Source organism: Symphalangus syndactylus, chromosome 9, assembly GCF_028878055.3.
Source record: "Symphalangus syndactylus isolate Jambi chromosome 9, NHGRI_mSymSyn1-v2.1_pri, whole genome shotgun sequence".
In the NCBI taxonomy this organism is placed as follows: Eukaryota; Metazoa; Chordata; class Mammalia; order Primates; family Hylobatidae; genus Symphalangus; species Symphalangus syndactylus.
The window spans coordinates 56,618,223-56,635,536 of NC_072431.2; the positions used below are offsets into that span (position 1 = coordinate 56,618,223).

At 54.0% G+C, this 17,314-nt stretch overlaps 1 protein-coding gene across 4 annotated transcripts in view; it reads right to left on the reverse strand.

Annotated features, from left to right (window-relative positions):
- Positions 1–16,832, reverse strand: part of TECPR1 (tectonin beta-propeller repeat containing 1) — a 39,094-nt gene extending 22,262 nt beyond the window's left edge. The window contains exons 1-9 of one of the 4 annotated variants that reach the window (XM_055292311.2): positions 16,717–16,832; positions 16,008–16,140; positions 10,542–10,785; positions 9,503–9,685; positions 9,184–9,306; positions 8,064–8,189; positions 5,714–5,888; positions 5,495–5,595; positions 3,132–3,233 (exon numbers count right to left, since the gene is read on the reverse strand). In XM_055292311.2, the coding sequence (XP_055148286.1) occupies positions 3,132–3,233; positions 5,495–5,595; positions 5,714–5,888; positions 8,064–8,189; positions 9,184–9,306; positions 9,503–9,685; positions 10,542–10,766 (1,035 nt within the window). In that variant the 5' untranslated portion in view covers positions 10,767–10,785; positions 16,008–16,140; positions 16,717–16,832. Of the gene's footprint in view, positions 1–3,131; positions 3,234–5,494; positions 5,596–5,713; positions 5,889–8,063; positions 8,190–9,183; positions 9,307–9,502; positions 9,686–10,541; positions 10,786–15,982; positions 16,141–16,491 lie in introns of all 4 variants that reach the window. The other 3 variants (XM_055292310.2, XM_063646123.1, XM_063646122.1) reach the window with 3 other exon arrangements.
- Positions 16,833–17,314: the final 482 nt, after the last annotated feature.

Sequence of the window (17,314 nt, forward strand, 5' to 3'; positions counted from 1 at the left end):
TCCCAAAGTGCTGGGATTATAGGCGTGAGCCACTGTGCCCGGAATGTTTTTGGTTTTTTTTAGAGATAGGATCTCAATCTGTCACCCAGGCTGGAGTGTGGTGGTGCAATCATGGCTCATTGCGGCCTCGACCTCCTGGGCTCAAGCAATCCTCCTGCCTTGGCCTCCTGAGTAGATGGGACTACAGGTGCACACCACCACACTTGGCTAATTTTTAAATTTTTGTAAAGATGGGGTCTCACTATATTGCCCAGGCTGGTCTCAAACTCCTGGGCTCAACTGATCCTCCCACCTTAGCCTCCTAAAGTGCTGGGATTTACAAGTGTGAGCCACCACACCTGGCCGTGGTGTTTTTTTTTAAGATGCAAAGTAACCTCCCTGATTCTGACCTCACTTTCCATGGGTAGGCATCCTACTCTCTGCCTTTGGGCAAGAAGTAAGGTTTGCTAAAGGGCTCAGGTGGCCTGGCTAGGTATGCTGTGGCATCTCTGTCCCCTGGCCCTGGCAGGCTCGGCTCAGGCTCAGCTGAGCTGCTTCGGGCTTAGCACCCCTGTGCATTAGCAGGTGCCTGTCTCCCCCCAGCCTCTGGGTGCTGTGCCACCGGGGTGGGTGGGAGGAGGGCGTGGCAGCAGAGGGAAGCCTGGCACCTCAGAAAGAATCTCTTGCTCAGTGCAATGGAATGGGGGGCTGTCCTTGATAGCAAGGGGCTGAACGCTTTGAGTTTTTTTTTTTTTTTGGAGACAGAGTCTCGCTCTGTTGTTCAGGTTGGAGTGCAGCGGAGCAATCTTGGCTCACTGCAACCTCCACCTCCTGAGTTCAAGCGATTCTCCTGCCTCAGCCTCCCGAGTAGCCGGGACTGCAGGCATATGCCACCACACCTGGCTAATTTTTGTATTTTTAGTAGAGATGGGGTTTCACCATGTTGCTCAGGCTGGTCTTGAACTCCTGACCTCAGGTGATCTACCCACCTCGGCCTCCCAAAGTTCTGAGATTACAGGCATGAGCCACTGTGCCCAGCCCACCCTTTGAGTCTTAAAAGTCCCCAATCCTCATTATCTATGAGAAGGCCACACTGTAAAACTGTGCAGATGATTCTTAAGAGAGGCTGCACTGATTGGGCATGGTGGTTCATGCCTGTAATCCCAGCCCTTTGGGAGGCCGAGGCAGGCGGATCACTCGAGGTCGGGAGTTTGAGACTAGCCTGGCCAGCATGGTGAAACCCTGTCTCTACCAAAAAATACAACAATTAGACAGATGTGGTGGTGCACACTTGTAATCCCAGTTACTTGTGAGGCTGAGGCAGAAGAAACACTTGAACCCAGGAGGCGGAGGTTGCAGTGAGCTGTGATCGTGCCACCGCACGATGTGGGCGATAGAGCGAGATTCTGTCTTAAAAAACCAAAACAACTTTTTCTGCCCGTGGACGCTGCCGAAGAAGCATCGTTAAAGTCTTTCTTTATCCTGCCATCAAGTCAGAGTCTCCTAAAGAGCCCGAACAGCTGAGGAAACTCTTCATTGGAGGGCTGAGCTCTGAAACAACCGATGAGAGCCTGAGGAGCCATTGTGAGCAATGGCTCAAAACACCAAGCGCTCCAGGGGCTTTGGGTTTGTCACATATGCCACTGTGGAGGAGGTGGCTGCAGCTATGAATGCAAGGCCACACAAGGTGGATGGAAGAGTTGTGGAACCAAAGAGAGCTGTCTTGAGAGAAGATTCTCAAAGACCAGGTGCCCACTTAACTGTAAAGAAGATATTTGCTGGTGGCATTAAAGAAGACACTGAAGAACATCACCTAAGAGATTATTTTGAACAGTATGGAAAAATTGAAGTGATTGAAATCATGACCGAGGCAGTGGCAAGAAAAGGGGCTTTGCCTTTGTAACCTTTGATGACCATGACTCCGTGGATAAGAATGTCATTCAGAAATACCATACTGTGAATGGCCACAACTGTGAAGTCAGGAAAGCCCTGTCAAAGCAAGGGATGGCTAGGGCTTCATCCAGCCAAAGAGGTCGAAGTGGTTCTGAAAACTTTGGTGGTGGTCGTGGCGGTGGTTTTGGTGGGAATGACAACTTTGGTCGTGGGGGAAACTTCAGTGGTTATGGTGGCTTTGGTGGCAGCCATGGTGGTGGTGGATATGGTGGCAGTGGGGATGGCTATAATGGATTTGGTAATGATGGAAGCAATTTTGGAGGTGGTGGAAGCTACAATGATTTTGGCAATTACAACAATCAGTCTTCAAATTTTGGACCCATGAAGGGAGGAAATTTTGGAGGCAGAAGCTCTGGCCCCTATGGCGGTGGAGGCCAATATTTTGCAAAACCACGAAACCAAGGTGGCTATGGTGGTTCCAGCAGCAGCAATAGCTATGGCAGTGGCAGAAGATTTTAATTAGGAAACAAAGCTTAGCAGGAGAGGAGAGCCAGAGAAGTGACAGGGAAGCTACAGGTTACAACAGATTTGTGAACTCAGCCAAGCACAATGGTGGCAGGGCCTGGCTGTTACAAAGAAGACATGTTTTAGACAAATACTCATGTGTATGGGCAAAAAACTCGAGGACTGTATTTGTGACTAACTGTATAACAGGTTATTTTAGTTTCTGTTCTGTGGAAAGTGTAAAGCATTCCAACCAAGGGTTTTAATGTAGATTTTCTTTTTTGCACGCATGCTGTTGATTGCTAAATGTAATAGTCTGATCGTGACGCTGAATAAATGTCTTTTTAAAAAAAAAACAAAAAAAACAAAGAGAAGCTGTGTCCTTGGAGTCCACATTAGGGGGTGAGCTTCTTCCTTCACTTGGTGACCATCGCACCTGATTTCACCTAAACATTTCTCAAGGAAACCTTCCAGTCTCCAGGAACCCCTTCCTGCCACCTGCCAGGCCAGATCCGTGCTCATGGCTCTGAGGCCTTAGGAAATTGACCTAGGGATAAGCGAGGGCCCCGGGACCCTGGCAGAACCAGCCCCCTGGGAACCCTCGCGGGCTGAGAGTGTGCAGAGGTGCCAGGACCCCCGCTGTACCGCCATCATGAGCTCCTACAGTGGGAAGGGGCCACCGGGCTATTGTGTGGCATCAGGAGCCCCCATTCTGAGACCCCTGCTGTTTAGGGGCTGTGGACCCACATGCACACCTGGTCGTTCATTCCCACGTTCACCATCGTCATCTCACCAACCATCTCAATCCAGCTGGTGCCGCAGGGGTTGTGAGAGTTGACGCCTCTTCGGAACCACACCTAGGGGAGTCAGAAATAAACATGCCTTCCTGGAGGGCCACTGAAACAGACGGTTCATTCGTTTAAGCCTCAGGGGGAACAAGTGAATAATTTGATCCTTTGGTTCATGTCACAAATGAGCAGTAGCATATCATTTAGCGAGGAAGCCCTTATCCATGATCCATATCCCTCTTCCCACACCCCGGCCGCATCTCCTGTGCCTAGCACTGTCCCACGAGGGCTGAGGGTCTCCTGGCCTCAGCCACATGTGTCCTGGCAGCTTCCTGCCCATTCTCCAGCCTAACGCTTGGAAAAAGCTAGTTTATTTGAATTGAGTTGGTCCCTGTGAAAGACAACAGCCTTAATACTGTCATTTAGGAAAACTAGTTTTTAAAAAGTTCATGATTAGAACAAACAAGACCCTTATTTTAGGTCTACTCTTAGTACTTCAAGAAATAATTAAAGTGAAGTATTTTCATGTCAACGTGTAAAAATACACACACTCCCACTAGATTTTCCCAGACTACCTGTGGCTCTGTGATTCAGCAGCTGGTCATGCTCCACCCCGCCACCCGGCATTCCATCTGGGCTGTTCTTATACATTCCCCATGGTGGCCTGGGAGGCCCCGCTAGTCTCAGACCTACTGGAGACCTTGTGCTATTAGAATCCCCGAGATGCTGCCAGACACGGTGGCTCATGTCTGTAATCCCAGCACTTTGGGAGGCTGAGGCGGGTGGACCACCTGAGGTCAGGAGTTGGAGACCAGCCTGAACAACATGGTGAAACCCTGCCTCTACTAAAAAATACTACAAATACTAGTCAGGTGTGGTGGTACATGCTTGGAACCCCAGCTACTAGGGAGGCCATGGCAGGAGAATCGCTTGAATCCAGGAGGCGGAGGTTACAGTAAGCTGAGATTGCGCCACGGCATTCCAGCCTGGGTGACAGAACGAGACTCTGTCTCAAATTAAAAAATAAAAAAAAGAAATCCAATGTTGCCCATTTAATCCAAAGAAAGTGACACATTGCTGTAAGAGGGGCTTGGAAGTTGTGGTCTCTGGGAAGTGGGGTGACCAGGACCCAATGTGGGGGACAGTCTGGTCTGTAGTTTTGTAGGCTGGGAGTGGCCTCAGACTCTGAGAGCTTCAGCACTGGAGATACAGATGCAGAAGTGTGGGCCGTCCATCCCCAGGGCCAGGGAAACCCCCTTGACAAGCAGTTAGAAAAACCCCATGAGTGGCCGGGCGCGGAGGCTCACGCCTGTAATCCCAGCACTTTGGGAGGCCGAGGTGGGCGGATCATGAGGTCAGGAGATTGAAACCATCCTGGCTAACACGGTGATACCCCATCTCTACTAAAAATACAAAAAATTAGCCGGGTGTGGTGGCAGGCGCCTGTAGTCCCAGCTACTCGGGAGGCTGAGGCAGGAGATTGGCGCGAACCCGGGAGGCGGAGCTTGCAGTGAGCTGAGATCGCACCACTGCACTCCACCCTGGGCGACAGAGCGAGACTCCATCTCAAAAAAAAAAAAAAAAAAGAAGAAAAAAAAGAAAAACCCTGTGAGTAATCGGAAATCGGCTGGTTTTATTGGACTTGCCGCTGATAAGATGCAAAAGACAAGCAGTGACTAGAGGATGGGGAGGCGCTCGGTTAACTGAGGGCTTCAGGAAATTCGCTTCTGATTCTTTGAAATGTTGCAGCCTATCAGGTGATACTCGCAGTTGCTGCATTTGGGTACCAGTGTGTGGGTGGAGGAGGATTTTATGGCACCAAACATCCTGGAGATTGGCAACAATTTCAGCAACAAACAATGCATAGTGTTTGTCTGGTGCCAGATTTGTTCTAATGGGTTTTTCTTTTTTCTTTTTTGAGACGGAGTCTTTCTCGTTGCCCAGGCTGGAGTGCTGTAGTGCAATCTTGGCTCACTGCAACCTCCGTCTCCCAGGTTCAAGCGATTCTCCTGCCTCCCAAGTAGCTAGGATTACAGGTGCCCACCACCACGCCCAGCTAATTTTTTATATTTTTAGTAGAAACAACGTTTCACCACGTTGGCCAGGCTGGTCTCGAACTCCTGACCTCAGGCAATCTGCCCACCTAGGCCTCCCAAAGTGCTGGGATTACAGACGTGAGCCACTGCACCTGGCCTGGGTTTTTCTTTTTTTTAAATTTGAGACAGGGTCTTGCTCTGTCACCCAGGCTGGAGTCCAGTGGTGCGATCACAGCTCACGGCAGTCTCCAACTCCTGGGCTCAAGTGATCCCCCAGCCTCATCCCCATCTTACCTTCCAGTCCTTGGTGACAGCCCAGACCACGCTGACTCCCACCGAGACATGCATGACCCCGTTTTCAGATCCAGGAGACTCCACGATGGACCAGGAACTTCCTACCGGGCCCCAAAGAAACCCCCAGTGGCCCCCATCAGCCCGGACAGCCGGGGAGCGAGTGACCCTCACCCTTCTCCCCAGTACAGGGTATGTGGGTCGGGGGGCCGGGCTGCCCACCTTTGGGATTGTTCCTGTTGATTCCTTCCCGGACCAGGGCCTGCCCCTCCCAGAGTGTGGCCCACAGGAGGTCGTGGGGCCCACAGCTGATCTGAACCACCTCCCCGGGGGTGTCCAGCAGGGACCAGGAGGACCCTTCGGGGTTGGAGTGGCTGACGTCCTCTCTGTACCACACCTGGGAGGCAAGACAGGGACATAGCACCTGCATCAACTCGTTCACACCAGCCAAGCACGGGGGTCTTGGTGTGGTGGGGGTAGGACCCATGTCCCCTGACCGTCCAGATCTCACTCCCTGCCCCCTACCCTGGCCAAAAAATGCAAACCCTGGATTCTGGCGGTCCTGGGGGATACATTTGTTCCATTCTTCTGTCTGGGGTGACGCCCCCAACCCCGCCCAATCATGGACACCCACCCACCACCTGATTCCAGTCTCAGCCACGTGGGTCTCCAGCCACTCTGGCCAGCCCATATGTCCCATGCCCCCTTGTGGCGATGCATTCTCACGACACCCGGCTCCAAGGGAGGGTCCAACTCCCATTCATAAAACTATCTAAGATGTCAGTTCTTTTTTCCTTCACTGAATGGTTAAGACTGGGAGCAACGTGCTCAGAGCGCCCGAACTGTTTGGCTCATTTTACCTGGGGGAGACTACATGTCACTTCATGATCCAGAAAGGGCAAGGGACCCTCCCCATAGGGCTGTCTTCAGACTGGGGACCCTAGCCTCCCAATCCTGCCACTATCCCCCTACAGCGGGCCCTGCAGGACCAGGCCTAGGAGCCTCCCTTCAGCTAGCAGGTGGCTTCAGGGCCATCTGTCTCCCCAGCTTCTACAGAAGCCCAGGTCCTGGTGCCACCTCTCGTGGACCACAGGTGTGGTGCAGGCAGCACCAGCTCATGGCTGACATTCTGGGACACAAACGCTGCTCTGCGGCCCCTGTTCTCCCCTCTCTCTCTTTGCATCCAGATGGGCATGGCCCCCCGCTGGGGCCTCAGTCCTGGGCCAGGCCCTCACTCTGCCCGGCCCCTCACCACCGCACTTCAGCAGGGCTGAGGAAGCAACTGTGTTTGCCTATGCCCAGGCCAACGTGGCCGCAGAGGGTGGCTGCGACAAAACCCGCAACTTCTGATAACTGCTAAGCCCACTGGGGAGCTGTGGTCAGTGCGTGGCGAGAGCGACTGAAGAATCCTGCTGTGCAACTGAAAGCCGTGACTCCAGTGTCAGCGCCCTGAGCTCAGGACCCTCGGGGCCTCTGCTGCCCTCAGGGGATGCTTCAATTCCTCTGCTTAGTTCACAAACTCCCTGAGACAGGATTGACTCTCTCTGAACAGCCACAGATCCACTACCCACCTACCCACCCACCCATCCACCCATCCACCCATCCATCCATCCACCCATCCATCCATCCATCTGCACACCCACCCATCTGTCCACCTGCACACACCTTCCATCCATCCAACATATACCCACCTATCCATCTATCCATACACCCACTCACACACCCATCCATCCATCCACACACCCACCCACCCACCCATCCATCCATCCACCCAGCCATCCATCCATACATCCGCACACCACCCATCTGTCCATCTGCACATACCTTCCATTCATCCACACATATACCCACCTATCCATCTACCCGTACACCCACTCACCCACTCGCCCACCCACCCACACACCCATCCACCCATCCACACACCCACCCACCCATCCATCCACACATCCACCCACACACCCATCCATCCACCCATCCATACATCCACCCATCTATCCACCCGCACACCCACCCATCTATCCACCTGCACACCCACCCATCTGTCCATCTGCACACACCTTCCATTCATCCACACATATACCCACCTATCTATCTACCCATACACCCACCCACCCTCTCACTCACCCATCCACACACCCACCCACACACCCATCCATCCACACACCCACCCACACACCCATCCATCCACACACACACTCACACGCCCATCCACACACCCACCCACCTACCCATCCATCTGCCCACACACCCACCCATTCACTCATCTATCCACACACCCACCTATCCATCCTTCTGCCCACACACCACCCATCCATCCACTGGCACACCTTCTGTCACCCACACACCCACCCCCACACTATTCCTGAAGACTGTGGGAGGCACCAGCAGGGAGCCGGCAGGGAGCTCAGAATCTGTCTTGAGGAGGCCGAATTGATGTGCCTGAGCTGAGGCTGGGCATTGATCAGCACGCTGGGGGCTCGGAGGAGAGAAAGGCCAGGAACAGGCATGGGGTGGGGGGGCCAGGGCTCCTGGGAGGAGCAAGACCCAGGGCAGGGAGAGGGTTTGGCCTTACCTTGCCCTGCAGAGACACAGCCCACACTGACAGGCGGCCCACGGGCTCCTCCGTGATCTCCCAACCCCCTACAGAGAGATCGTTGAAGGGGTCGGGCAGCTCCTTGGGGTCATCCTTCGAGGGGATCTGAAGCCAGGAAGTGAGAAGCGGTAGGAGTCAGCGCCCAGTGGGCACCTGGGCGTGCACCCACCTCCCGCCCGCCTGCCATCCAGACGTTCATTCTCCAGCCCAGCCTGCAGCTGCCTTAATTCACAGGGAAGGCAGCATCAGGACTGTGGGGGCCCCTGCCCAGCTAATTTTTGTATTTTCAGTAGAGACGGGGTTTCATCATGTTGGCCAGGCTGGTCTCAAACTCCCGGCCTCAAGTGATCCAACTGCCTTGGCTTCTCAAGTGCTAGGATTACAGGCATGAGCCCCCACACCCAGCCTCTACAAAAAATTTAAAAATTAACGGGGCATGGTGGTGCATGCCTGTAGTCCTAGCTACCAGGAAGGCTGAGGTGGGAGGATTGCTTGAGCTCAGGAGTTCAAGGCTGCAGTGAGCTGTGACTGCACCACTGCACTCAACAGAGTGCAACAGAGCACTGTCTGGGCAACAGAGCGAGACCCTATCTCTAAAAAGAAAAAATAGGGCCAGCTCCCTGGTCTCCTGGCTTCTCCCAGTCCCAGGGGCAGCCCCACCTGACAGCCTTGGACATCCCAGGGAGGCCTCCGCTCATTGGAGGCCACGCCAAGACCTGGGTCCAGGGCTGTGCTCCCTAAGCTGGGAGGTTCCTCTCGGTCACGGAGCAATGCTAGAGCCAGAGGTGCCTCCCTTGGCTGAGGGGGAGGACAAAGTGCCAGATGAAGGCTCGGTCTGGGACACAGCAGCTTGGACACCAGGGTCAGGGCAAGTTCTGTGCTGTCCTGGGCCTGGCCTGGCTCCCTGTGTGACTATCTCCCAAGTGAAGGGACACGCAGTGCCGTGGTGTTCCTGGGACAGGAAACAGCTCAAAGGCCAGGTCCCGAGGTGGGCGTGGCGTCCCCTGGTGCACACAGGTGGGGAAGGTGGAGAGGAGGCTGCATGTGACAGTCTGTCCTGGCCCTATCCTGCCCCCAAGCCACATTCAGGAAGAGAGACCTTGGCCCAGATGTCCCGAGACTTGTATCTTCTGTACCGGATCCACTTCCGGCGCCGCACACAAGAATTCCACTTCTTGTCTTTCGTGTAGGTGGCGGGAAAGTCGATGGCGTACGTCCACCCCTGAAACACCAAGGAAGGGGCTCTCAGTCTCTGCAGGGAAGGCATTTGAAGAGCTGGGGAAAGTGGGGAGGGAGGGTGCGGCCTGAAACACCCGAGCTCAGGCACCACAGGGTGCAGGGGACAGAAGCAGGGACAGGCGGGGCCCCAGGCACCCCCTCCCCACAGGGCAGCCATGGAGGGTCCGGAGTTCACCTACCCCTTTCTCAGTGGGTTCGCCTCCAAAATTCTCATCCACGTACCAGTCAGACTCCCACTCCCAGTGCGGCGAGGGCAGTGCCACCCCGTCCAGCGGCCGGTGCTGGAGCCCACTCACGTCACTCCATGCCCAGCGGTCACTCAGCAGGAGCTTCTCACAGAAGCCGCCCACAGGATTCCAGCGCTGAGGGCCAGGGACACAGAGGTGGCCTTGGACCCAAGCCTGCTGGGCGGGAACCCAGGCGGGCCAGGCATCTCCAGGACCAGCTGACCCTGCCCAGCTGACCCCCTCATTGATCTCCAGAATAGGAAGTGAGCAGAGGGCCTGTGTGGGACCCAGCAACTGGGGACCCCCACGCCACTTCATCATGAGCCAGCAAGTACATCAGCGCAGCCCCAAAGGGCAAAGAACCCTCCTGCCAGCCACGGCGCTGTGAGCACGGCAGGCGGTGGAGGGCACACCTTGTCCTGGGCTCCCAGAAACCACTGGAGCCTGCCCTCGTGGGGACCTGGCCAGACTGCTTTGGTGAGGACACAACAGTGGCTTCAGCCTCAAAGACCCTGGATACTATGCAACTTGGATTTTTTTGCGGGTGGGCGGGGTACAGGGGGACAGGGTCTTGCTCTGTTGCCCAGGCTGGAGTGCAGGGCACAATTATGGCTCACTGCAGCCTTGACCTCCCCAGCTCAAGTGATCCTCCTGCCTCAGCCTCCTGAGTAGCTGCGACTAAAGGTGCGCACCACCACACCCTGCTAATTCTTGTATTTTTTTTGTAGAGGCAGAGATTCGCCATGATGCCCAGGCTGGTCTCAAACTCCTGAGCTCAAGCGATCTGCCTGCCACAGCCTTCCAAAGTGCTGGGATTACAGGCGTGAGTCACCACGCCTGGCAGCAACTCAGATTTTAAGTACAAGGAAGGAAATGAAGGCAGGAACTGGTGGGGAATCTGAGGCCTCTATTTCCCTTCTGTGGTTCATCATTTTAACCAATAACCCAGCAAACTGACCCGCTCGGCAACTCCAACCATGAGGGTCGCTACCTGATTCTCGTAGGCCTCCTCTCGGCGGCGGATGGGGACATCACTGGCACACACGTACACATAGACCTGGTTGTCACAGGCAATGCCCCAGCAGCACTGCGTGGTGGCGCTGACACGCTTGAACTCCAGCTGGGAGTCCTTGCACAACTCCCAGTACTGGCCTGCTGTGGACAGTGTGTACACTCTCCCGAAGAGGTCCACCGCCCACAGCACTGAGTTGGGCATGGCAGCGGCTGGAGGTAACCTGCGGCAGGAGGACGAGGGCCAGCGTTCAGGCTCCCAGCCCAGGGGACATCAAACTCATGTGAAACCTGGGAGACTTCTACTGTGACTATTTATTCTTTTTCTTTTTTTTTTTTTGAGATGGAGTCTCACTGTGTCGCCCAGGCTGGAGTGCAGTGGCACAATCTCGGCTCACTGCAACCTCCACCTCCCGGGTTCAAGCAATTCTCCTGCCTCAGCCTCCCGAGTAGCTGGGATTACAGGCACCTGCCACCACACCCAGTTTGTGTATTTTTAGTAGAGATGGGATTTCGCCACGTTGGCCAGGCTTGTCTCGATCTCCTGACCTTATGATCCTCCTGCCTCGGCCTCCCAAAGTGCTGGGATTACAGGCGTGAGCCACCGCGCCCGGCTGACTGCTTATTCTTTGTTTTTCTGTTTATCTTTTTGAGATGGAGTCTCGCTCTGTTGCCCAGACTGGAGTGCAATGGCATGATCTCGGGATCTTGGCTCACTGCAACCTCCACCTCCCAGGTTTTCTCCTGCCTCAGCCTCCCCAGTAGCTGGGACTACAGGTGCACGCCACCACGCCTGGCTAATTTTTATATTTTTAGTAGAGACATGATTTCACCATGTTGGACAGGCTGGTCTAGAACTCCTGACCTCAGGTGATCCGCCTGCCTCTGCCTCCCGAAGTGTTGGGATTACAGGCATGAACCACCACGCCTGGCCTCTTTTTTGTTTTTGAAAGAATTTAAAAATAGATCACTTGAGGCCAGGAGTTCAAGACCAGCCTGGTCAACATGGTGAAACCTCGTCTCTACTAAAAATACAAAAATTAGCCAGGCACAGTAGTGTGTGCCTGTAGTCCCAGCTACTCAGGTGGCTGAGGCAGGATAATGGTTTGAACCCGGGAGATGGAGGTTGCAGTGAGCACACACAGTGCCACTGCACTGCAGCCTAGGTGACAGAGGGAGACCCTGTCTCAAAAAAAAGAATTTAAAAAGTAGAGACAGGGTCTTGCTCGGTCGCCCAGGCTGGAGTGCAGTGGTTCGATTAGAGCTCGTTGCGGCCTCAAACTCCTGGGCTCAAGTGATCCTCCTGCCTCAGCCTCCTGGGACAACAGGCATGCACCACCATAACCAGCTAATTAAAAAATTTTTTTTGTAGAGACAGAGTCTCACTATGTTGCCCAAGCTGGTCTCAAACTCCTGGTCTCAAGCAATCCTCCCATCTCGGCCTCCCAAACTGCTAGGATTACAGCCTTGAGCCACCATGCCTGGCCAGATCTTTGTTTTCAAAAGAATCAATGAAAGCTTACAGGTTTAGTTGAATCTCAAAAGATGTAACTACCCCACTGCCTCCCCAGGGGTCCTTCCCCAGAGTGGGCAGGTCTCCCTGCCATGTTGGCCTCTATCTGGGCATAGTGAGGGCATTCTAGCCAGAGCCAACATGACCATGTGAATTCAAGGATGTAGGGGTCTTCTCTTCATGCTCCCTCAATAACTCCCTCCTTCTCTTCCCCCGGCTCTCTTCTTCTGCCATTCTCTACTCCTTTCTTTTTCTTCTTTTCTTTTTTATTTTTTAAGAGAATATCTTGCTCTGTTGTCCAGATTGGAGTGCAGTGGTGCAATCATAGCTCACTGCAGCCTTGAAGTCCTGAGCTCAAGCCATCCTCCTGCCTCAGCCTCCTGAATGGCTGGGACTACAGGCATGTGCCACTGTACCTGGCTAATTTTTTTGTAGAGATGGGGTCTCGCTATGCTGCCCAGGCTAGTCTTGAACTCCTGGCCTCAAGCAATCCTCCCACCTTGGCCTCCCGAAGCACTGGGATTACAGGCGTGAGCCACTGCACCCAGCCCTTTCTCTCTTCTTTCTCTGTGCTTTGTAGGCATAACCAAGGCTATTGCTAAGCTCTGCCACTGACCACCCCTGGCCCCACCTCCGGGGCCCACAGTGCTGTTGCACCCAGGGGTGTCCTTCCTGGAGTCCTGGCTCCTGATAGGAACAGTCTTTCCACCATGGCAGGGCCACATGGCCAGGCACAAGGCAGCCAAACACAGAGCTACCGGATGAAGCCACCGGGGCCATCACCTGAGAAGCTCTGCCCGACAGGGCAGCTCCTAGATCCAACCCAGGACACTGCCCCGGGGCCTGAAGAGAGGAAAGAGCCTACAGATGAAGACATGGCCAGTCTGACTTAAAAACCAGAGCAAAAGGAGACAGGCAGAGTTTATTTAGGTGCCTGGAGGCTGTGCCCAGTGCTCCCGCAGCATGCCAGAGCCATGCGGGTGCTCCAGACGGCCAGGTGACTGTGACGATGGCACGAGATAGAAGCATGTCTGAAAAGAGGAGCAGCTGCCACTGGCAAAAAAAAAAAAAAAAAAAAAAAAAAAAGCCAGTTGCAGTGGCTCACGCCTGTAAACCCAGCACTTTGGGAGGCCGAGGCGGATGGATCACCTGAGACCAGGAGTTCGAGACCAGCCTGGCCAACATGGTGAGACTCCATCTTTACTAAAAAATAAGTCGAAAATTAGCCAGGCGCAGTGGCGCGCGCCTGTAATCTCAGCTACTCAGGAGACTGAGGCAGGAGAATCGCTGGAACCAGGAGGTGGAGGTTGCAGAGAGCCGAGACTGCACCACTGCACTCCAGCCTGGACGACAGAGCAAGACACCATCTCAAAAAAAAAAACAAAAACAAAACTAGGCTCTTTGGGGACAAAGTGTATCTTTTTTTTTTTTTACAGTTTTCCTCTACTCCCAGGCTGGAGTGCAGTGGCACGATCTTGGCTCACTGCAACCTCCACCTTCTGGGTTCAAGTGATTCTCCTGCCTCAGCCTCCCAAGTAGCTGGGATTACAGACCTGCACCACCACATCTGGCCCATTTTTGTATTTTTAGTAGAGATGGGGTTTTGCCACATTGGCCAGGCTGGTCTCAAACTCCTGGCCTCAGGTGATCCGTCCCAAAGTGCTAGGATTACAGGCATGAGCCCCTGGCCCTGCCCGGGACAAGGTATATCTTACAAACACCAAGAAGACAGAATGCAGGTTGAGAAGGAAGTGAGAGAGAGGGTGAGGAACAGGAAGACAGGAAGCAGAACAAAAGCTCAGCTCTGGGAAACTCCCATAACAGGAAGTGGGGGAAAAGAACAGGAGGGAGACCACCCAGTAGAATGGAGGAAGCCCGGGGAGTAAGAGCCCCTCCCAGAGTGGCCGACCTCCTCCACCTCAGGACACCAAGGCCCGTCAAACATATGAGAAAATCAGAACAACAGCTTTCTGGGACCATCTGAAACCGAGCTGGGACCCCTGGTGACCCCTTCGTGCCTCATTGATCAGGATTGAGAGTCCCTCTGGCACCTTCACAGTGACTAAGAGAGTCCAGAGCTGCCTGGATCTCAGAATGCTGCATTCTGGGATCCTCACTTTCTTGTACCACCAAAAGCTAACTAACCTCTCTGTGCCTTAATTTCCTAATCTATAAAAGGCAGAATGAGGCTGGGCGTGGTGGCTCATGCCTGTAATCCCAACACAATGGGAGGCCAAGGCGGGCAGATCGCTTGAGGCCAGGAGTTTGAGACCAGCCCGGCCAACACGGTGAATCCCGTCTCTACTAAAACTACAAAAATGAGCCGGCTTGGGAGGCTGAGGCAAGAGAATCGCTTAAACCTGGGAGGAGGAGGTTGTAGTGAGCCAAGATCGTGTCACCACACTCCAGCCTGGCCAACACAGCAAGACTCCATCTCAAAAAAAAAAAAGGAAAACAAAAAACCAAGTCCCTTTCAGGTTGAGTCTTCAGCCTCTTCATTTCCATAATAGTCTCTGCACACAGTGGGTGTTGAAACATTTAAGGATAATCACCACCACCTACCTCCAACACACTGCCAACTCCCGGATCTAAAACAGAAATACTTCTCCAGGGAAAACAAATGCCACAAATAACTTGAAAAGTAAGGTCATAATTGGTGGACAGATATGTGATAAAGCAAGTAAAGTGTCAATACTAGAATCTGGCGAGGATGGGAATGCTGACTGTATAATTCTTTCAACTTGGCTGTATGTGTGAAAATCTTCAATAAAATGCTAGGGGAAGACAAAGGTTTTTTGTTTTGTTTTTAATTGTCACTTTCTAGAGTGTTAAATATAAGTTAGTCTTCAAAGATAGCTCAGAGGCCAGGTGCAGTAGCTCATGCCTGTAATCCCAGCACTTTTCGAGGCTGAGGTGGGAGGATCGCTTGAGCCCAGGAGTTCAAAACCAGCCTAAGCAACACAGGGAGACCTCATCTCTACAAAAATAAAAAGTTAAAAAAAAAATTAGTCAGGTATGGTGGCACATGCCTGTGATCCTAGCTACCTGGGAGGCTGAGGCAGGAGGATCACTTAACTCAGGAGTTCGAGGATACAGTGAGCTATGATTGTGCCACTGCACTCCAGCCTGGGCAGCAGAGTGAGACCCTGTCTCAAAAAGGAAAACAAACAACAACAACAACAAAAAAACAAAGATAGCTCAGAATTCACTGGATAAGCAAGCAGTATAGCTAGACTCGGTCTGCAGGTTGAGCTCAATGAAAGGAGATTTTGACTTTCCTTCAGATAAATGACTAAGCACTAATTTCCTCATAGACATCATTGAATCTTCTGGGCAGTTAATGGGAGGAGACTCTGCTACAGTGAAAGGAAGGGGTGGGGGGTTGCTGTATTTACAAACTCCCTTCAGAGTGGAGACCCAGGCACCCGTCGCCACTTCCCAGCTACAGTTGACTTCAGGTAACCATCCTTGGTCAGCCACACTTTCTTTCTGCCTCTGCCAAGAGGCTCCCCCTAGCTCCTCATGGGCCACTTTCTGGCTGTGAGCTGATCAGGCAACTTGCACAGGGTCACTGGGTCAGAGGACTCTTGAAACCCCCTTTCAAGAACATGAAGCCCCATGATTCAGGGATCCTGGGACTTGTTTGTTTTGTAAGGTTAGAGGGATGGAGGAAAATCTTCCAAATCAGCAGCCTCGAATTCACCAAGAATTTCTACAAGATGAATTTGAATTGAACCTTCAGTCGTTCCACGAAGAAGGTCTGCTCGCCACCCTCAAAGCCATCTGCCTTTCTGTCTCAGTTTATTCACAGATCCTTTCAGAGACCAAAAAAAGCACCCAAGAGAGGCGGGGACAGAGATGTGGTAGAGGAAAAGACACAGTACCAAGAACGCTCCGCAAGCACTTACTTCCTCTGAGCCTTAGGCGTCCTACCTAAAAGGTTTCTTGCTTGTTTTTCTATTACACTGTCACTCCCATCCGGTAATGCAAACAGAGTCGGCAATGCCCACTACAGTAGCTCGCTGGCTGCAAGGTGCAGGGGCTGTTCAAAAGCGACATCGGGGTCCTAAAGGTGGGAAAAAGCAGCATAACTTGCATGGTAGTTGATTCTTTCCTGAAGAATAGGGTCTGCCCAGCCCTACCGGGCAGGAGGTGCCCTGAGTCAGCCTGGCGTTCAGCCCAGTTCTGTGCACTTGGGTGACAGGTGGGGCCCCTGCACTGCCACCAGTAGCATATGTCGGAGCTCTGGGCCCTGACCATCTGCCAAAGCTAATCTTACGACAAGCAGATTTGCTCCCATCAATGCCCAGGGAGACGGCTAGGCAGGCCCCTTGCTGCGTGATTCTCGAAAACAACCAGGATCCCGCGATCTGCTTCTCCCATGGCTCCAGTCCAAAGGCTGGAATGGGGGCGTCACCTGCACCAGGCCACTTCGCTAGCCTGTGGGCGTTCCAGGGCAAGGGACGGGGGCGGCACCCTCCAGGTGTGCAGGCGAGAGGACAAGTGCGGTCCCTCCTTCCTCCCTTCCCGCGAGCAAACAGCCTGGGGGTGGTGGGGAAGGCGGCGTGCCCAGCCCTTCATCGCCCCAACCTTTCCGACGGCCCTGGCCGCCGATGCAGCTGGGGCGCCGCGCTGCACTCACCTGGGCCCGCGCCGGGCGGGGCGGAGTCGCGGTGGTGGGTCCTCGGCGTCCGGGAGGAGCCGACCGGCCATCCCGGGTCCCGGACAAGAGGGTGGGCCGGAAGCGGCATCAGGCCCCGTGCCCATTGGCCAGCCTCTCCAGGACGCTGCGGCCCGGGACGTGCGATTGGCTGCGGTGCGCCGCGTCGCCGCCGGCTTCGAGGTCGCGCGCCCGCCCACTTCCGGGGTCGCGCCAGGTCAGGAGTCCAGAGTCGGCTGAAGCGAGTTCCCGCGTTCTCTCTGGCGGCGCGACACCGGCCTGTGGACCGCCCGGCCGCCCTTCAGGATCCGGTCTGCAGGAGCAGAGAAGGCGGTGTGGACACCCCCTGCAGGCGAGGAGAAGGGGTGGCGGGGAGGGTACCTGGGTGCGTGGCTCTGCGGCGACAGGAGGAGCAGCGTGTGGGCGCCCGGCCTGGGGCGTGGAGAGGACGCAGGGAACAGGTGTCTTCCTGGTCTCCATCGAACTGAAACGTAGCCCTTGAGCACACACTACACTTAAAGCTTTACTCTTTCGGGGAGGATTCCTGGAAGCGTATGTGATTTTGTGACTATAGCATGGT